Below are 18163 nucleotides of genomic sequence, written 5' to 3'. Positions count from 1 at the left end.
ACCAACACATCCCCTCTAACAAACAACATGTCCACACCAACACATCCCCTCTAACAAACAACATGTCCACACCAACACATCCCCTCTAACAAACAACATGTCCACACCAACACATCCCCTCTAACAAACAACATGACCACACCAACACATCCCCTCTTACAAACAACATGTCCACACCAACACATCCCCTCTAACAAACAACATGTCCTCACCAACACATCCCCTCTAACAAACAACATGTCCACACCAACACATCCCCTCTAACAAACAACATGTCCACACCAACACAAAAAACATGTCCACACCAACACATCCCCTCTAACAAACAACATGTCCACACCAACACATCCCCTCTAACAAACAACATGTCCACACCAACACATCCCCTCTAACAAACAACATGTCCACACCAACACATCCCCTCTTACGAACAACATGTCCACACCAACACATCCCCTCTAACAAACAACATGTCCACACCAACACATCCCCTCTTACAAACAACATGTCCACACCAACACATCCCCTCTTACAAACAACATGTCCACACCAACACATCCCCTCTAACAAACAACATGTCCACACCAACACATCCCCTCTAACAAACAACATGTCCTCACCAACACATCCCCTCTAACAAACAACATGTCCTCACCAACACATCCCCTCTTACAAACAACATGTCCACACCAACACATCCCCTCTAACAAACAACATGTCCACACCAACACATCCCCTCTAACAAACAACATGTCCTCACCAACACATCCCCTCTAACAAACAACATGTCCACACCAACACATCCCCTCTAACAAACAACATGTCCACACCAACACATCCCCTCTAACAAACAACATGTCCACACCAACACATCCCCTCTAACAAACAACATGTCCACACCAACACATCCCCTCTAACAAAACATGTCCACACCAACACATCCCCTCTTACGAACAACATGTCCACACTAACACATCCCCTCTAACAAACAACATGTCCTCACCAACACATCCCCTCTAACAAACAACATGTCCTCACCAACACATCCCCTCTTACAAACAACATGTCCACACCAACACATCCCCTCTTACAAACAACATGTCCACACCAACACATCCCCTCTAACAAACAACGTGTCCCTCACCAACAACATCCCCTCTAACAAACAACATGTCCACACCAACACATCCCCTCTAACAAACAACATGTCCACACCAACACATCCCCTCTAACAAACAACATGTCCACACCAACACATCCCCTCTAACAAACAACATGTCCACACCAACACATCCCCTCTAACAAACAACATGTCCACACCAACACATCCCCTCTTACAAACAACATGTCCACACCAACACATCCCCTCTAACAAACAACATGTCCACACCAACACATCCCCTCTAACAAACAACATGTCCACACCAACACATCCCCTCTAACAAACAACATGTCCACACCAACACATCCCCTCTAACAAACATACATGTCCACACCAACACATCCCCTCTAACAAACAACATGTCCACACCAACACATCCCCTCTAACAAACAACATGTCCTCACCAACACATCCCCTCTTACAAACATGTCCACACCAACACATCCCCTCTAACAAACAACATGTCCACACCAGACACATCCCCTCTAACAAACAACATGTCCCTCACCAACACATCCCCTCTTACAAACATGTCCACACCAACACATCCCCTCTAACAAACAACCTGTCCACACCAACACATCCCCTCTAACAAACAATCCCTAACATGTCCCACACCAACACATCCCCCCTCTAACAAACAACATGTCCACACCAACACATCCCCTCTAACAAACAACATGTCCACACCAACACATCCCCTCTAACAAACAACATGTCCACACCAACACATCCCCTCTAACAAACAACATGTCCACACCAACACATCCCCTCTTACGAACAACATGTCCACACCAACACATCCCCTCTAACAAACAACATGTCCTCACCAACACATCCCCTCTAACAAACAACATGTCTTCACCAACACATCCCCTCTTACAAACAACATGTCCACACCAACACATCCCCTCTTACAAACAACATGTCCACACCAACACATCCCCTCTAACAAACAACGTGTCCACACCAACACATCCCCTCTAACAAACAACATGTCCACACCAACACATCCCCTCTAACAAACAACATGTCCACACCAACACATCCCCTCTAACAAACAACATGTCCACACCAACACATCCCCTCTTACAAACAACATGTCCACACCAAACACCTCCCCTCTTACAAACAACATGTCCACACCAACACATCCCCTCTAACAAACAACATGTCCACACCAACACATCCCCTCTAACAAACAACATGTCCACACCAACACATCCCCTCTAACAAACAACATGTCCACACCAACACATCCCCCCTCTAACAAACAACATGTCCACACCAACACATCCCCTCTAACAAACAACATGTCCTCACCAACACATCCCCTCTTACAAACATGTCCACACCAACACATCCCCTCTAACAAACAACATGTCCACACCAACACATCCCCTCTAACAAACAACATGTCCACACCAACACATCCCCTCTTACAAACAACATGTCCACACCAACACATCCCCTCTAACAAACAACATGTCCACACCAGCACATCCCCTCTAACAAACAACATGTCCACACCAACACATCCCCTCTAACAAACAACATGTCCACACCAACACACACCCTCGTACAAACACAAGCGCACCTCTGATTAATTAGCCTACAAGTCCCATTGATTAACATGTCGGTGTTGCTGGTTGACATTTCCCAGACTGCTTTCTGTTGATTTGCATAACCCCAGGCTCTTTGAAGTACACCATCAATTAATATGCAAATGAGCTTGGTTGGTAAAGTGCTTACTGCAGGAGTTAAAGTGATGCCTCAACACTTCTCAGTTGAGAGTCAGCATGTCACTACTGCTGTCTGAATAACTAGCTAGGAGGATAATGCCAGCCTGTTTTGATCCCTCTGTCCGGATGACATGCGGACATCACACACACACACACACACACACACGGTGTCACCCTGAACGTTTGTCCGTCCCCGGATACACAGACTCACCTTAGCACCCGGGGGTGACAGCCGTCCTCAGCGCTTACTCAGCCTGTCATCGCGGTTACGGGTTCTGTGGTGTCATGGAAACACAATGGGTCATTCGTCCTCGGGCCCTCTCATGCTCCTAGTCACCAATTATACATAAACCCACACAGACACAGAGTAGACAGATCACCAATTAGCTGATTCAGGATATAGCCTCTTACCCTGTACGCACGCACACACACCACACACACACACACACACGCACGCACGCACACAGCTCTGCTGAGGGGGTCATCCTCACATAGGGGATAACGAGAACAAAAATTTGAATAAACAACAACGGTAACACTTGTCACCCAGCGCCATAACACGTCATAGACATGTCATAACCATGTCCTAACACGTCATAACATGTCATAACCATGTCCTAACACGTCATAACATGTCATAACCATGTCCTAACACGTCATAACATGTCATAACCATGTCCTAACACGTCATAACATGTCATAACCATGTCCTAACACGTCATATCATGTCATAACCATGTCCTAACACGTCATAACATGTCATAACCATGTCCTAACACGTCATATCATGTCATAACCATGTCCTAACACGTCATATCATGTCATAACCATGTCCTAACACGTCATAACATGTCATAACCATGTCCTAACACGTCATATCATGTCATAACCATGTCCTAACACGTCATATCATGTCATAACCATGTCCTAACACGTCATAACATGTCATAACCATGTCCTAACACGTCATATCATGTCATAACCATGTCCCTAACACGTCATATCATGTCATAACCATGTCCTAACACGTTATAACATGTCATAACCATGTCCTAACACGTCATATCATGTCATAACCATGTCCTAACACGTCCATAACATGTCATAACCATGTCATAACATGTCATAACCATGTCATAACATGTCATACCCATGTCATAACACAACACGTCATAACCATGTCATAACATGTCATACCCATGTCATAACACAACACGTCATAACCATGTCATAACATGTCATACCCATGTCATAACACAACACGTCATAACCATGTCATAACATGTCATACCCATGTCATAACACAACACGTCATAACCATGGCATAACACAACACGTCATAACACATCATAATAGCTGACATAACTTGTCATAACACGTCATTACCATGTCATAACACGTCATAACCATGTCATAACACGCCATAACCATGTCATAACACATAACTCGTCATAACCATGTATAACCATGTTATAACACATAACACGTCATAACACACAACTCGTCATAACCATGTATAACCATGTTATAACACATAACACGTCATAAGAGATGACATAAGTTGTCATAACCCATATATTTCACCTGTTGTGACTATTGTATTATTTTATGGCTGGTTATGACACCTACATCAGAGTGTCAAAACCCCAATTTTTTCAAATTAGTTTTTTCCCTGCCAAGAAGTTTACCTTTTAGTTGAACGTTTATTACTTAAATCCTTTGTTGTTGTTGTAATGAATTCTTTATAGTCATGTTTTTTTTAAATCATATTTTAAATAACTTGAAGAAAATACACTTTATAAAGCATTATGACCATCCTGTGTCACTTTACTTGGACTAAGAAAATACACTTTATAACACTGCCAAGAAGCATTATGACCATAATCATATAAGCCAAAAAGGCCAGATAGGCCTATCACGTACATGCCCTTATATCAGGTCAAAACGAGGGTGTCTTGTCCTGCTCCTGAAATCTGCTCCTGCATTCATCCCAGACATCAGCAACAGAGCATTGGGGCAGGTGATTGTCTGACATCAATGTGTGCACAATTACTATTACAATTGTAATTTCAGAACATGTTATATAACATAAACATACTGTTGACACATAGGCTATGGTGTAATGGAATCTTTTGCCTTGTGTGGTAGGTTTTTATGGGTGTCATAACCAGCCATAAAGAAACTACCATGGTAGGGTTGTGGGTTTTGACACTCTTATGTAGGTGTCATAACCAGCCATAAAATAACGCGACAGGTCTAAATATCACAGTGTTATGACAGTGTTATGACAGTGTTATGAAATCAGATCAAATTTTGTTGGTCACATACGCATGTTTAGCAGATGTCATTAGCGGAATGCTTGTATGGTTATGACATATTATGACATGGTTATGACTGTGTATAAAGTGTTATGACATATTATGACATGGTTATGACTGTTATAAAGTGTTATGACATTATGGCATGGTTATGACAGTGTTATAAAGTGTTATGACATATTATGACATGGTTATAACCGTGTTATAAAGTGTTATGATGCTGGGTGTCAAGTAAAGTGTTACCACAACAACAAACAATAAATAACAACAAAGGGAACAGAGGAGATGACAGGGAACATAAAAAGGATTAGCTAATTGACATTTTACAGGCAGAGTGTGTGTGTTCCTGTGTGCATCTGTGCATGCGTGTGTGTGTGTGTGTATATATCTCTGGGGTGCAAAGTGGTGTTCGTCTGAAGTTCAGAAACAGTGGCTGTTGATGATTAGACATGAGGGTTTATCATACCCCCAAACCACGAGGGAGGGAGGGAGGGAGGGAGGGAGGGAGGGAGGGAGGGAGAGAGAGAGAGAGAGAGAGAGAGAGAGAGAGAGAGAGAGAGAGAGAGAGAGAGAGAGAGAGGAGAGAGAGAGAGAGAGAGAGAGGGGACATTTGGAAGAGAGAGAGAGAGAGACAAAGAGAGAGAGAGGAGAGAGAGAGAGAGGACGTTTGGAAAAGAGGGAGAGAGAGGTGGCGAGAGAGAGGAAGGGAGAGATGAGAGAGGGATAGATGGATGACTTTTCACAGTCAACAGAGAACAAACTCCAACTGAACTCATGTTATTTTTGATGCTGTTCATTTTACACTCTCGTCCACCCGTCCTGTTCCTGAACTGACACACTGGGTCTGACAGTAAACCTGTCTCTGTGTATGTATGTCAGCTGTAACAAAAACATGATTTACTGACATTTGAAAGCTCTCTGCTCTCTGTATGTAGGGCAGCTTAGTCAATATATCTAGCTGGTTATCCACTGGTTATCTTCCTCCTCTCCCTCTCTCCTCACCTTCATCCTGTTTCTTTCTATCTCTCTCTCCTCCTCACCCCTCTATTTGTCACTTTACTCACCTCTTTCTACTCATAAAACACCTCATCTTACACCTGTACTTCCTGTTTCCTGCAGTGCGTTTCCTGGGCTCTCTGGAGGCGTTGTTGTCGTGCAGCACCAGCCCCCAGAGTAGCATGGTGATTGGCTGGAGGGAGAGAGAGGGCGAGCCCCTCAGAGTCACCGCCTTCCACACGGAGAAAGGAACCAATGACTTGGACCATCACGCTGGGATGAATTTGATAGGCACTCACAAGTCCCTACCAAGTTTATAGTATCTATCCTTACTTGTCATTGGTTGTAACCAAAGCAGGCACTAACATCCTTCTCTCTGACTGGTTGCAGCCACCGCAGGCATAGACACAACAAGGTGCTGCTGTGGAACCCCTACGTGATCTCTAAACCAGTGGGTATACTCAGAGGTCACATGACCAGTGTTACCGCCGTACGCTTCATAGTGGGCAAGAAACAGCTGATCAGTTTCTCCAAGGACAAGGTGACAGAGAAGAGAAGAGGAGTATTGGGATGTTGTTATTTCTACATGCGTGTTGAAGACTTTGAGACAACTCTATCTTCTCTCAGGTGCTGAGGTTGTGGGATGTGGCTAGTCAGCTGTGTATTCAGCGTATCGCCGGCATCTTCCCCAAGACACAGGAGGAGTGTCACACTCTTCTGTTCCTCAGTGAGGAGCGCTCACGCCTCCTCCTCTCCTTCAACAGTCTGCTCCTCCTCATGGAAGCCAGGAGAGAGGAGGGGAGGAGAGTCACCAGCCATGAGAACAGTGTGACCTGTGTCCTCTATAACAGCCTGTTCAGACAGGTACACACACAGGAACACATGCACAGTCAGCTTATCTACACAGGAACCACGATAAAGCTTTTTCTCTCCTCAACCCCCCTCTCTCTCCCCTCTCTCTCTCTCCCCCCCCCGCCCCCCTCTCTCTCTGTCTCTCTGTCTCCCCATCTCTCTCTGTCTCTCTTCCCCCTCTCTCTCCCCCCCCTCTCTCTCTCTGTCTCCCCCCTCTCTCTCTCTCTCCCCCCTCTCTCTCCCTCTGTCTCCCCCCCCTCTCTCTCTCTCTCTCTCTCTCTCTGTGTCTCTCTCTCCTCCCCCTCTCTCTCTCTCTCTCCTCCCCCTCTCTGTCTCTCTACCCCCCTATCTCTCTGTCTCTCCCCCCTCTCTCTCTGTCTCTCTCCACCCTCTCTCTCCCCCCTCTCTCTCTCTGTCTCTGTCTCTCTCTCCCCCTCTCTCTCTCTTTCTCTGTCTCTTTCTCCCCCCTCTCTGTCTCTCCCCCTCTCTCTCTCTCTCTCTCTCTCTCTGTCTCCCCCCATCTCTCTCTCTCTCTCTCTCTCTCTCTCCCCTCTCTCTCTCTGTGTCTCTCTCCCCCCCTCTCTCTCTCTGTCTCCCCCCCTCTCTCTCTCTCTCTCTCTCTCTCTCTCTGTCCCTCCTCCCCCTCTCTGTCTCTCTCTCCCCTCTCCCCCCCTCTCTCTCTCTCTCTCTCTCTCTCTCTGTCTCTTTCTCCCCCCTCTCTCTCTCCCCCTCTCCTCTCTCTCTCTCTCTCTCTGTCTCTCTCTCTCTCTCTGTGTCTCTCTCTCCCCCTCTCTCTCTGTCCCTCCTCCCCCTCTCTGTCTCTCTCTCCCCTCTCCCCCCCCCTCTCTCTCTCTCTCTCTCTCTCTCTCTCTCTCTCTCTCTCTGTGTCTCTCCCCTCTCTCTCTCTGTGTCTCTCTCCCCTCTCTCTCTCTCTGTGTCTCTCTCCCCCCTCTCTCTCTGTGTCTCTCTCTCTCTCTCTCTCTCTCTCTCTCTGTGTCTCTCTCTCCCCCTCTCTCTCTGTCCCTCCTCCCCCTCTCTGCTCTCTCTACCCCCCCCCTCTCTCTCTGTCTCTCTCCCCTCTCTCTCTCTGTGTCTCTCTCCCCCCCTCTCTCTCTCTGTCCCCCCCCCCTCTCTCTCTCTCTCTCTCTCTCTCTGTCTCTCTCTCCCCTCTCTCTCTGTCCCTCCTCCCCCTCTCTCTCTCTCTACCCCCCCCTCTCTCTCTCTGTCTCTCTCCCCCCTCTCTCTCTCTCTCTCTCTCTCTCTCTCTCTCTGTCTCTCTCTCTCTCTCTCTCTCTCTCTCTCTCTGTCTCTCTATCCCCCCCTCTCTGTCTCTCAGGTGATCAGCAGTGACTCTGGCTCCACAGTGATCTGTTGGCTGGTGGACACAGGTCAGAAGGTCAAGCAGTTCCAACCGTTGTCATGGTGACGCTGAGATCTCCACCATGGCGCTGGACGGGACACAGACACGCTTGTTCACCGCCGGCACAGACGGAGTAGTCAAGGTCACTCGTTACATTAATTGACGTAGGCAGTCGCCATAAGCATGAAATAGATAAACACTAAGATGTGAATATTGTTCCATTCCAATCTGCAGGGGTCATTGTGTGAAATGTTACACATGTTCAATAATACCATCTTCAATAGAAGGGACCTTCAATATATTGTTGTTTTGAAATCGAAGAATTGGGTGAAATAGAATAGATTACAGTAGAATTGTGTTATGAGACTGGTAGTTGTGATGGACTCCAGTGAGTGTGACCCTTGACGTATGGAAGTTTTAGGCGGAGGCAGCTGAAGCAGCATTGGGCGGAGGCAGGTGAAGCAGTATTGGGCGGAGGCAGGTGAAGCAGCATTGGGCGGAGGCAGGTGAAGCAGTATTGGGCGGAGGCAGGTGAAGCAGCATTGGGCGGAGGCAGCTGAAGCAGCATTGGGCGGAGGCAGCTGAAGCAGTATTGGGCGGAGGCAGCTGAAGCAGTATTGGGCGGAGGCAGCTGAAGCAGTATTGGGCGGAGGCAGCTGAAGCAGTATTGGGCGGAGGCAGCTGAAGCAGTATTGGGCGGAGGCTATCTGACACTTGACTCTCTGTGAAACGTGTTTTCATCTTCTCTGCTAGTATTTCTGTTGTGTCAGGAGCTTTCTGGTCTGCTGCCTACCGACTGTGTTTACTTGTGTTTGTGTCCGAACCCCCCAGGGGAGTGTATGTTTGTCTGCCTGTGTACGTTTGTCTGACTTTGTCTGTGCTTGTTTCTGTGTGTCTGTCTGTCTAGAGTTGGTGTCTGTCTCTTTATGTTTGTCTAGAGTTGGTGTCTGTCTCTTTATGTTTGTCTAGAGTTGGTGTCTGTCCTTCTGTTTGTCTAGAGTTGGTGTCTGTCTCTTTATGTTTGTCTAGAGTTGGTGTCTGTCTCTTTATGTTTGTCTAGAGTTGGTGTCTGTACTTCTGTTTGTCTAGAGTTGGTGTCTGTCTCTTTATGTTTGTCTAGAGTTGGTGTCTGTCCTTCTGTTTGTCTAGAGTTGGTTTCTGTCTCTTTATGTTTGTCTAGAGTTGGTGTCTGTCTCTTTATGTTTGTCTAGAGTTGGTGTCTGTCTCTTTATGTTTGTCTAGAGTTGGTGTCTGTCTCTTTATGTTTGTCTAGAGTTGGTGTCTGTCTCTTTATGTTTGTCTAGAGTTGGTTTCTGTCTCTTTATGTTTGTCTAGAGTTGGTGTCTGTCTCTTTATGTTTGTCTAGAGTTGGTGTCTGTCTCTTTATGTTTGTCTAGAGTTGGTGTCTGTCTCTTTATGTTTGTCTAGAGTTGGTTTCTGTCTCTTTATGTTTGTCTAGAGTTGGTGTCTGTCTCTTTATGTCTGTCTAGAGTTGGTGTCTGTCTCTTTATGTTTGTCTAGAGTTGGTGTCTGTCTCTTTATGTTTGTCTAGAGTTGGTGTCTGTCCTTCTGTTTGTCTAGAGTTGGTTTCTGTCTCTTTATGTTTGTCTAGAGTTGGTGTCTGTCTCTTTATGTTTGTCTAGAGTTGGTTTCTGTCTCTTTATGTTTGTCTAGAGTTGGTTTCTGTCTCTTTATGTTTGTCTAGAGTTGGTGTCTGTCTCTTTATGTTTGTCTAGAGTTGGTGTCTGTCTCTTTATGTTTGTCTAGAGTTGGTGTCTGTCTCTTTATGTTTGTCTAGAGTTGGTGTCTGTCTCTTTATGTTTGTCTAGAGTTGGTGTCTGTCTCTTTATGTTTGTCTAGAGTTGGTGTCTGTCTCTTTATGTTTGTCTAGAGTTGGTGTCTGTCTCTTTATGTTTGTCTAGAGTTGGTGTCTGTCTCTTTATGTTTGTCTAGAGTTGGTGTCTGTCTCTTTATGTTTGTCTAGAGTTGGTGTCTGTCTCTTTATGTTTGTCTAGAGTTGGTGTCTGTCCTTCTGTTTGTCTAGAGTTGGTTTCTGTCCTTCTGTTTGTCTAGAGTTGGTGTCTGTCTCTTTATGTTTGTCTAGAGTTGGTGTCTGTCTCTTTATGTTTGTCTAGAGTTGGTGTCTGTCTCTTTATGTTTGTCTAGAGTTGGTGTCTGTCCTTCTGTTTGTCTAGAGTTGGTGTCTGTCTCTTTATGTTTGTCTAGAGTTGGTGTCTGTCTCTTTATGTTTGTGTAGAGTTGGTGTCTGTCTCTTTATGTTTGTCTAGAGTTGGTGTCTGTCCTTCTGTTTGTCTAGAGTTGGTGTCTGTCTCTTTATGTTTGTCTAGAGTTGGTGTCTGTCCTTCTGTTTGTCTAGAGTTGGTCTCTGTCCTTCTGTTTGTCTAGAGTTGGTGTCTGTCTCTTTATGTTTGTCTAGAGTTGGTGTCTGTCTCTTTATGTTTGTCTAGAGTTGGTGTCTGTCTCTTTATGTTTGTCTAGAGTTGGTGTCTGTCTCTTTATGTTTGTCTAGAGTTGGTGTCTGTCTCTTTATGTTTGTCTAGAGTTGGTCTCTGTCCTTCTGTTTGTCTAGAGTTGGTGTCTGTCTCTTTATGTTTGTCTAGAGTTGGTGTCTGTCTCTTTATGTTTGTCTAGAGTTGGTGTCTGTCTCTATGTTTGTCTAGAGTTGGTGTCTGTCCTTCTGTTTGTCTAGAGTTGGTGTCTGTCTCTTTATGTTTGTCTAGAGTTGGTGTCTGTCTCTTTATGTTTGTCTAGAGTTGGTGTCTGTCTCTTTATGTTTGTCTAGAGTTGGTGTCTGTCCTTCTGTTTGTCTAGAGTTGGTGTCTGTCTCTTTATGTTTGTCTAGAGTTGGTGTCTGTCTCTTTATGTTTGTCTAGAGTTGGTGTCTGTCTCTTTATGTTTGTCTAGAGTTGGTGTCTGTCTCTTTATGTTTGTCTAGAGTTGGTGTCTGTCTCTTTATGTTTGTCTAGAGTTGGTGTCTGTCTCTTTATGTTTGTCTAGAGTTGGTGTCTGTCTCTTTATGTTTGTCTAGAGTTGGTGTCTGTCTCTTTATGTTTGTCTAGAGTTGGTGTCTGTCCTTCTGTTTGTCTAGAGTTGGTGTCTGTCTCTTTATGTTTGTCTAGAGTTGGTGTCTGTCTCTTTATGTTTGTCTAGAGTTGGTGTCTGTCTCTTTATGTCTGTCTAGAGTTGGTGTCTGTCTCTTTATGTTTGTCTAGAGTTGGTGTCTGTCTCTTTATGTTTGTCTAGAGTTGGTGTCTGTCTCTTTATGTTTGTCTAGAGTTGGTGTCTGTCTCTTTATGTTTGTCTAGAGTTGGTGTCTGTCTCTTTATGTTTGTCTGGAGTTGGTGTCTGTCTCGTTATGTTTGTCTAGAGTTGGTGTCTGTCCCCTTGACTCCTGGTGTTAGATGTTAAGCTGGTGGTGTCAATTTGATGGAGTGTCTGTTCTAGATCTGTATTTATTGGTTCTAACTCTTTGGTTCTAACTGTGTGGTTCTGTGTGGTTCTAGATTTGGGACTTTAACGGTCACTGCCACCACAGGCTGAATGCGGGCCGGGACCAGGCCGTGGACATCTCCCAGGTTCTAGTGCTGAAGAGAACCGTGCTGGTCATGGGCTGGGAGAGGTGTGTCACCCTAAGACCTGACATTCAACAGTCAGTCAGTCTGTCTTTATGTCTGTCTGTCAGTCAGTCTGTCTTTATGTCTGTCTGTCAGTCAGTCTGTCTTTATGTCTGTCTGTCAGTCTGTCTGTCTTTATGTCTGTCTGTCAGTCAGTCTGTCTTTATGTTTGTCAGTCAGTCAGTCTGTCTTTATGTCTGTCTGTCAGTCAGTCAGTCTGTCTTTATGTCTGTCTGTCAGTCAGTCTGTCTTTATGTTTGTCAGTCAGTCAGTCAGTCAGTCAGTCAGTCTGTCTTTATGTCTGTCTGTCAGTCAGTCTGTCTTTATGTCTGTCTGTCAGTCAGTCTGTCTTCATGTCTGTCTGTCAGTCAGTCTGTCTTTATGTTTGTCAGTCAGTCAGTCTGTCTTTATGTCTGTCTGTCAGTCAGTCAGTCTTTATGTCTGTCTGTCAGTCAGTCTGTCTTTATGTCTGTCTGTCAGTCAGTCTGTCTTTATGTCTGTCTGTCAGTCAGTCTGTCTTTATGTCTGTCTGTCAGTCAGTCTGTCTTTATGTCTGTCTGTCAGTCTGTCTGTCTTTATGTCTGTCTGTCAGTCTGTCTGTCTTTATGTCTGTCTGTCAGTCAGTCTGTCTTTATGTTTGTCAGTCAGTCAGTCTGTCTTTATGTCTGTCTGTCAGTCAGTCAGTCTGTCTTTATGTCTGTCTGTCAGTCAGTCTGTCTTTATGTTTGTCAGTCAGTCAGTCAGTCAGTCAGTGAGTCTGTCTTTATGTCTGTCTGTCAGTCAGTCTGTCTTTATGTCTGTCTGTCAGTCAGTCTGTCTTTATGTTTGTCAGTCAGTCAGTCTGTCTTTATGTCTGTCTGTCAGTCAGTCAGTCTGTCTTCATGTCTGTCTGTCAGTCAGTCTGTCTTTATGTTTGTCAGTCAGTCAGTCTGTCTTTATGTCTGTCTGTCAGTCAGTCAGTCTTTATGTCTGTCTGTCAGTCAGTCTGTCTTTATGTCTGTCTGTCAGTCAGTCTGTCTTTATGTCTGTCTGTCAGTCAGTCTGTCTTTATGTCTGTCTGTCAGTCAGTCTGTCTTTATGTCTGTCTGTCAGTCAGTCTGTCTTTATGTCTGTCTGTCAGTCAGTCTGTCTTTATGTCTGTCTGTCAGTCAGTCTGTCTTTATGTCTGTCTGTCAGTCAGTCTGTCTTTATGTCTGTCTGTCAGTCAGTCTGTCTTTATGTCTGTCTGTCAGTCAGTCTGTCTTTATGTTTGTCAGTCAGTCAGTCTGTCTTTATGTCTGTCTGTCAGTCAGTCAGTCTGTCTTTATGTCTGTCTGTCAGTCAGTCAGTCTGTCTTCATGTCTGTCTGTCAGTCAGTCTGTCTTTATGTTTGTCAGTCAGTCAGTCTGTCTTTATGTCTGTCTGTCAGTCAGTCTGTCTTTATGTCTATCTGTCAGTCAGTCTGTCTTTATGTCTGTCTGTCAGTCAGTCTGTCTTTATGTCTGTCTGTCAGTCAGTCTGTCTTTATGTCTGTCTGTCAGTCAGTCTGTCTTTATGTCTGTCTGTCAGTCTGTCTTTATGTCTGTCTGTCAGTCAGTCTGTCTTTATGTCTGTCTGTCAGTCAGTCTGTCTTTATGTCTGTCTGTCAGTCAGTCTGTCTTTATGTTTGTCAGTCAGTCAGTCTGTCTTTATGTCTGTCTGTCAGTCAGTCAGTCTGTCTTTATGTCTGTCTGTCAGTCAGTCAGTCTGTCTTCATGTCTGTCTGTCAGTCAGTCTGTCTTTATGTTTGTCAGTCAGTCAGTCTGTCTTTATGTCTGTCTGTCAGTCAGTCAGTCTTTATGTCTGTCTGTCAGTCAGTCTGTCTTTATGTCTGTCTGTCAGTCAGTCTGTCTTTATGTCTGTCTGTCAGTCAGTCTGTCTTTATGTCTGTCTGTCAGTCAGTCTGTCTTTATGTCTGTCTGTCAGTCAGTCTGTCTTTATGTCTGTCTGTCAGTCTGTCTTTATGTCTGTCTGTCAGAGTTGGTTTCTTTATGTCTGTCTGTCAGTCAGTCTGTCTTTATGTCTGTCTGTCAGTCAGTCTGTCTTTATGTCTGTCTGTCAGTCAGTCTGTCTTTATGTCTGTCTGTCAGTCAGTCTGTCTTTATGTCTGTCTGTCAGTCAGTCTGTCTTTATGTTTGTCAGTCAGTCTGTCTTTATGTCTGTCTGTCAGTCAGTCTGTCTTTATGTCTGTCAGACCCAGTAACATTAGTTATAACAGAGTGTTAATGACAGACCCAGTAACATTAGTTATAACAGAGTGTTAATGACAGACCCAGTAACATTAGTTATAACAGAGTGTTAATGACAGACCCAGTAACATTAGTTATAACAGAGTGTTAATGACAGACCCAGTAACATTAGTTATAACAGAGTGTTAATGACAGACCCAGTAACATTAGTTATAACAGAGTGTTAATGACAGACCCAGTAACATTAGTTATAACAGAGTGTTAATGACAGACCCAGTAACATTAGTTATAACAGAGTGTTAATGTCAGACCCAGTAACATTAGTTATAACAGAGTGTTAATGTCAGACCCAGTAACATTAGTTATAACAGAGTGTTAATGACAGACCCAGTGACATTAGTTATAACAGAGTGTTAATGACAGATCCAGTAACATTAGTTATAACAGAGTGTTAATGAGAGACCCAGTAACATTAGTTATAACAGAGTGTTAATGACAGACCCAGTAACATTAGTTATAACAGAGTGTTAATGTCAGACCCAGTAACATTAGTTATAACAGAGTGTTAATGACAGACCCAGTAACATTAGTTATAACAGAGTGTTAATGACAGACCCAGTAACATTAGTTATAACAGAGTGTTAATGACAGACCCAGTAACATTAGTTATAACAGAGTGTTAATGACAGACCCAGTAACATTAGTTATAACAGAGTGTTAATGACAGACCCAGTAACATTAGTTATAACAGAGTGTTAATGACAGACCCAGTAACATTAGTTATAACAGAGTGTTAATGACAGACCCAGTAACATTAGTTATAACAGAGTGTTAATGACAGACCCAGTAACATTAGTTATAACAGAGTGTTAATGACAGACCCAGTAACATTAGTTATAACAGAGTGTTAATGACAGACCCAGTAACATTAGTTATAACAGAGTGTTAATGACAGACCCAGTAACATTAGTTATAACAGAGTGTTAATGTCAGACCCAGTAACATTAGTTATAACAGAGTGTTAATGTCAGACCCAGTAACATTAGTTATAACAGAGTGTTAATGACAGACCCAGTGACATTAGTTATAACAGAGTGTTAATGACAGATCCAGTAACATTAGTTATAACAGAGTGTTAATGAGAGACCCAGTAACATTAGTTATAACAGAGTGTTAATGACAGACCCAGTAACATTAGTTATAACAGAGTGTTAATGTCAGACCCAGTAACATTAGTTATAACAGAGTGTTAATGACAGACCCAGTAACATTAGTTATAACAGAGTGTTAATGACAGACCCAGTAACATTAGTTATAACAGAGTGTTAATGACAGACCCAGTAACATTAGTTATAACAGAGTGTTAATGACAGACCCAGTAACATTAGTTATAACAGAGTGTTAATGTCAGACCCAGTAACATTAGTTATAACAGAGTGTTAATGACAGACCCAGTAACATTAGTTATAACAGAGTGTTAATGACAGACCCAGTAACATTAGTTATAACAGAGTGTTAATGACAGACCCAGTAACATTAGTTATAACAGAGTGTTAATGACAGACCCAGTAACATTAGTTATAACAGAGTGTTAATGACAGACCCAGTAACATTAGTTATAACAGAGTGTTAATGTCAGACCCAGTAACATTAGTTATAACAGAGTGTTAATGACAGACCCAGTAACATTAGTTATAACAGACTGTTAATGACAGACCCAGTAACATTAGTTATAACAGAGTGTTAATGACAGACCCAGTAACATTAGTTATAACAGAGTGTTAATGACAGACCCAGTGACATTAGTTATAACAGAGTGTTAATGTCAGACCCAGTAACATTAGTTATAACAGAGTGTTAATGACAGACCCAGTGACATTAGTTATAACAGAGTGTTAATGACAGACCCAGTAACATTAGTTATAACAGAGTGTTAATGACAGACCCAGTAACATTAGTTATAACAGAGTGTTAATGACAGACCCAGTAACATTAGTTATAACAGAGTGTTAATGTCAGACCCAGTAACATTAGTTATAACAGAGTGTTAATGACAGACCCAGTAACATTAGTTATAACAGAGTGTTAATGACAGACCCAGTAACATTAGTTATAACAGAGTGTTAATGACAGACCCAGTAACATTAGTTATAACAGAGTGTTAATGACAGACCCAGTAACATTAGTTATAACAGTGTTAATGACAGACCCAGTAACATTAGTTATAACAGAGTGTTAATGACAGACCCAGTAACATTAGTTATAACAGAGTGTTAATGACAGACCCAGTAACATTAGTTATAACAGAGTGTTAATGACAGACCCAGTAACATTAGTTATAACAGAGTGTTAATGACAGACCCAGTAACATTAGTTATAACAGAGTGTTAATGACAGACCCAGTAACATTAGTTATAACAGAGTGTTAATGACAGACCCAGTAACATTAGTTATAACAGAGTGTTAATGACAGACCCAGTAACATTAGTTATAACAGAGTGTTAATGAGAGACACAGTAACATTAGTTATAACAGAGTGTTAATGACAGACCCAGTAACATTAGTTATAACAGAGTGTTAATGACAGACCCAGTAACGTTAGTTATAACAGAGTGTTAATGACAGACCCAGTAACGTTAGTTATAACAGAGTGTTAATGACAGACCCAGTAACATTAGTTATAACAGAGTGTTAATGACAGACCCAGTAACATTAGTTATAACAGAGTCTTAATGACAGACCCAGTAACATTAGTTATAACAGAGTGTTAATGACAGACCCAGTAACATTAGTTATAACAGAGTGTTAATGACAGACCCAGTAACATTAGTTATAACAGAGTGTTAATGACAGACCCAGTAACATTAGTTATAACAGAGTGTTAATGACAGACCCAGTAACATTAGTTATAACAGAGTGTTAATGACAGACCCAGTAACATTAGTTATAACAGAGTGTTAATGACAGACCCAGTAACATTAGTTATAACAGAGTGTTAATGACAGACCCAGTAACATTAGTTATAACAGAGTGTTAATGACAGACCCAGTAACATTAGTTATAACAGAGTGTTAATGACAGACCCAGGAACATTAGTTATAACAGAGTGTTAATGACAGACCCAGTAACATTAGTTATAACAGAGTGTTAATGACAGACCCAGTAACATTAGTTATAACAGAGTGTTAATGACAGACCCAGTAACATTAGTTATAACAGAGTGTTAATGACAGATGTAAGGGATAAACGCTAACGTTCTGTAAATAACAGATGAGACGCAGCCAGGTCCCTCTGTGTAGTTCTTTCCAAGGTAACGTACAGAACGTCGGCGTTTATCCCGGTTATACATCAGTTGCCAAAGAAAACAATATGAAAACACACGTTTACAGGTAGAAGTAGTTATTTTTCATTGATAAGACAATTCATACTTTCTCATCTTTTGGATGCTAGAGATGCGACCCAGTCATTCGTTTGAATAGTTCGATATATCCCTCTCCCTCTCTCTCCCCATCACCCCCTCCCTCCCTCTCTCTCTCCATCACCCCCCTCTCTCTCATCACCCCCTCCCTCTCTCTCTCCATCACCCCCTCCCTCTCTCCATCACCCCCCCTCTCTCTCATCACCCCCTCCCTCTCTCTCTCCATCACCCCCTCCCTCTCTCCATCACCCCCCCCTCTCTCTCATCACCCCCTCCCTCTCTCTCTCCATCACACCCCCTCTCTCTCATCACCCCCTCCCTCTCTCTCTCTCATCACCCCCTCCCTCTCTCTCTCCATCACCCCCTCCCTCTCTCCATCACCCCCCCTCTCTCTCATCACCCCCTCCCTCTCTCTCTCCATCACCCCCTCCCTCTCTCCATCACCCCCCCTCTCTCTCATCACCCCCTCCCTC

The 18163-nt window shown here is 43.4% G+C and overlaps 1 protein-coding gene across 1 annotated transcript in view; it reads left to right on the top strand.

Annotated features, from left to right (window-relative positions):
• Window positions 1-18163, top strand: part of LOC106581435 (cilia- and flagella-associated protein 337) — a 36371-nt gene that overhangs the window by 6614 nt on the left and 11594 nt on the right. The window contains 6 exon segments of the mRNA XM_082966118.1: window positions 6342-6519; window positions 6624-6759; window positions 6846-7082; window positions 8407-8478; window positions 8480-8572; window positions 11955-12070. Of these exon segments, the coding sequence (XP_082822244.1) occupies window positions 6342-6519; window positions 6624-6759; window positions 6846-7082; window positions 8407-8478; window positions 8480-8572; window positions 11955-12070 (832 nt within the window).

The sequence above is a fragment of the Salmo salar genome, chromosome 20 (genome assembly GCF_965601325.2).
Source record: "Salmo salar chromosome 20, fSalSal1, whole genome shotgun sequence".
NCBI lineage: Eukaryota > Metazoa > Chordata > Actinopteri > Salmoniformes > Salmonidae > Salmo > Salmo salar.
This window is presented reverse-complemented; position numbering and strand designations above follow the sequence as displayed.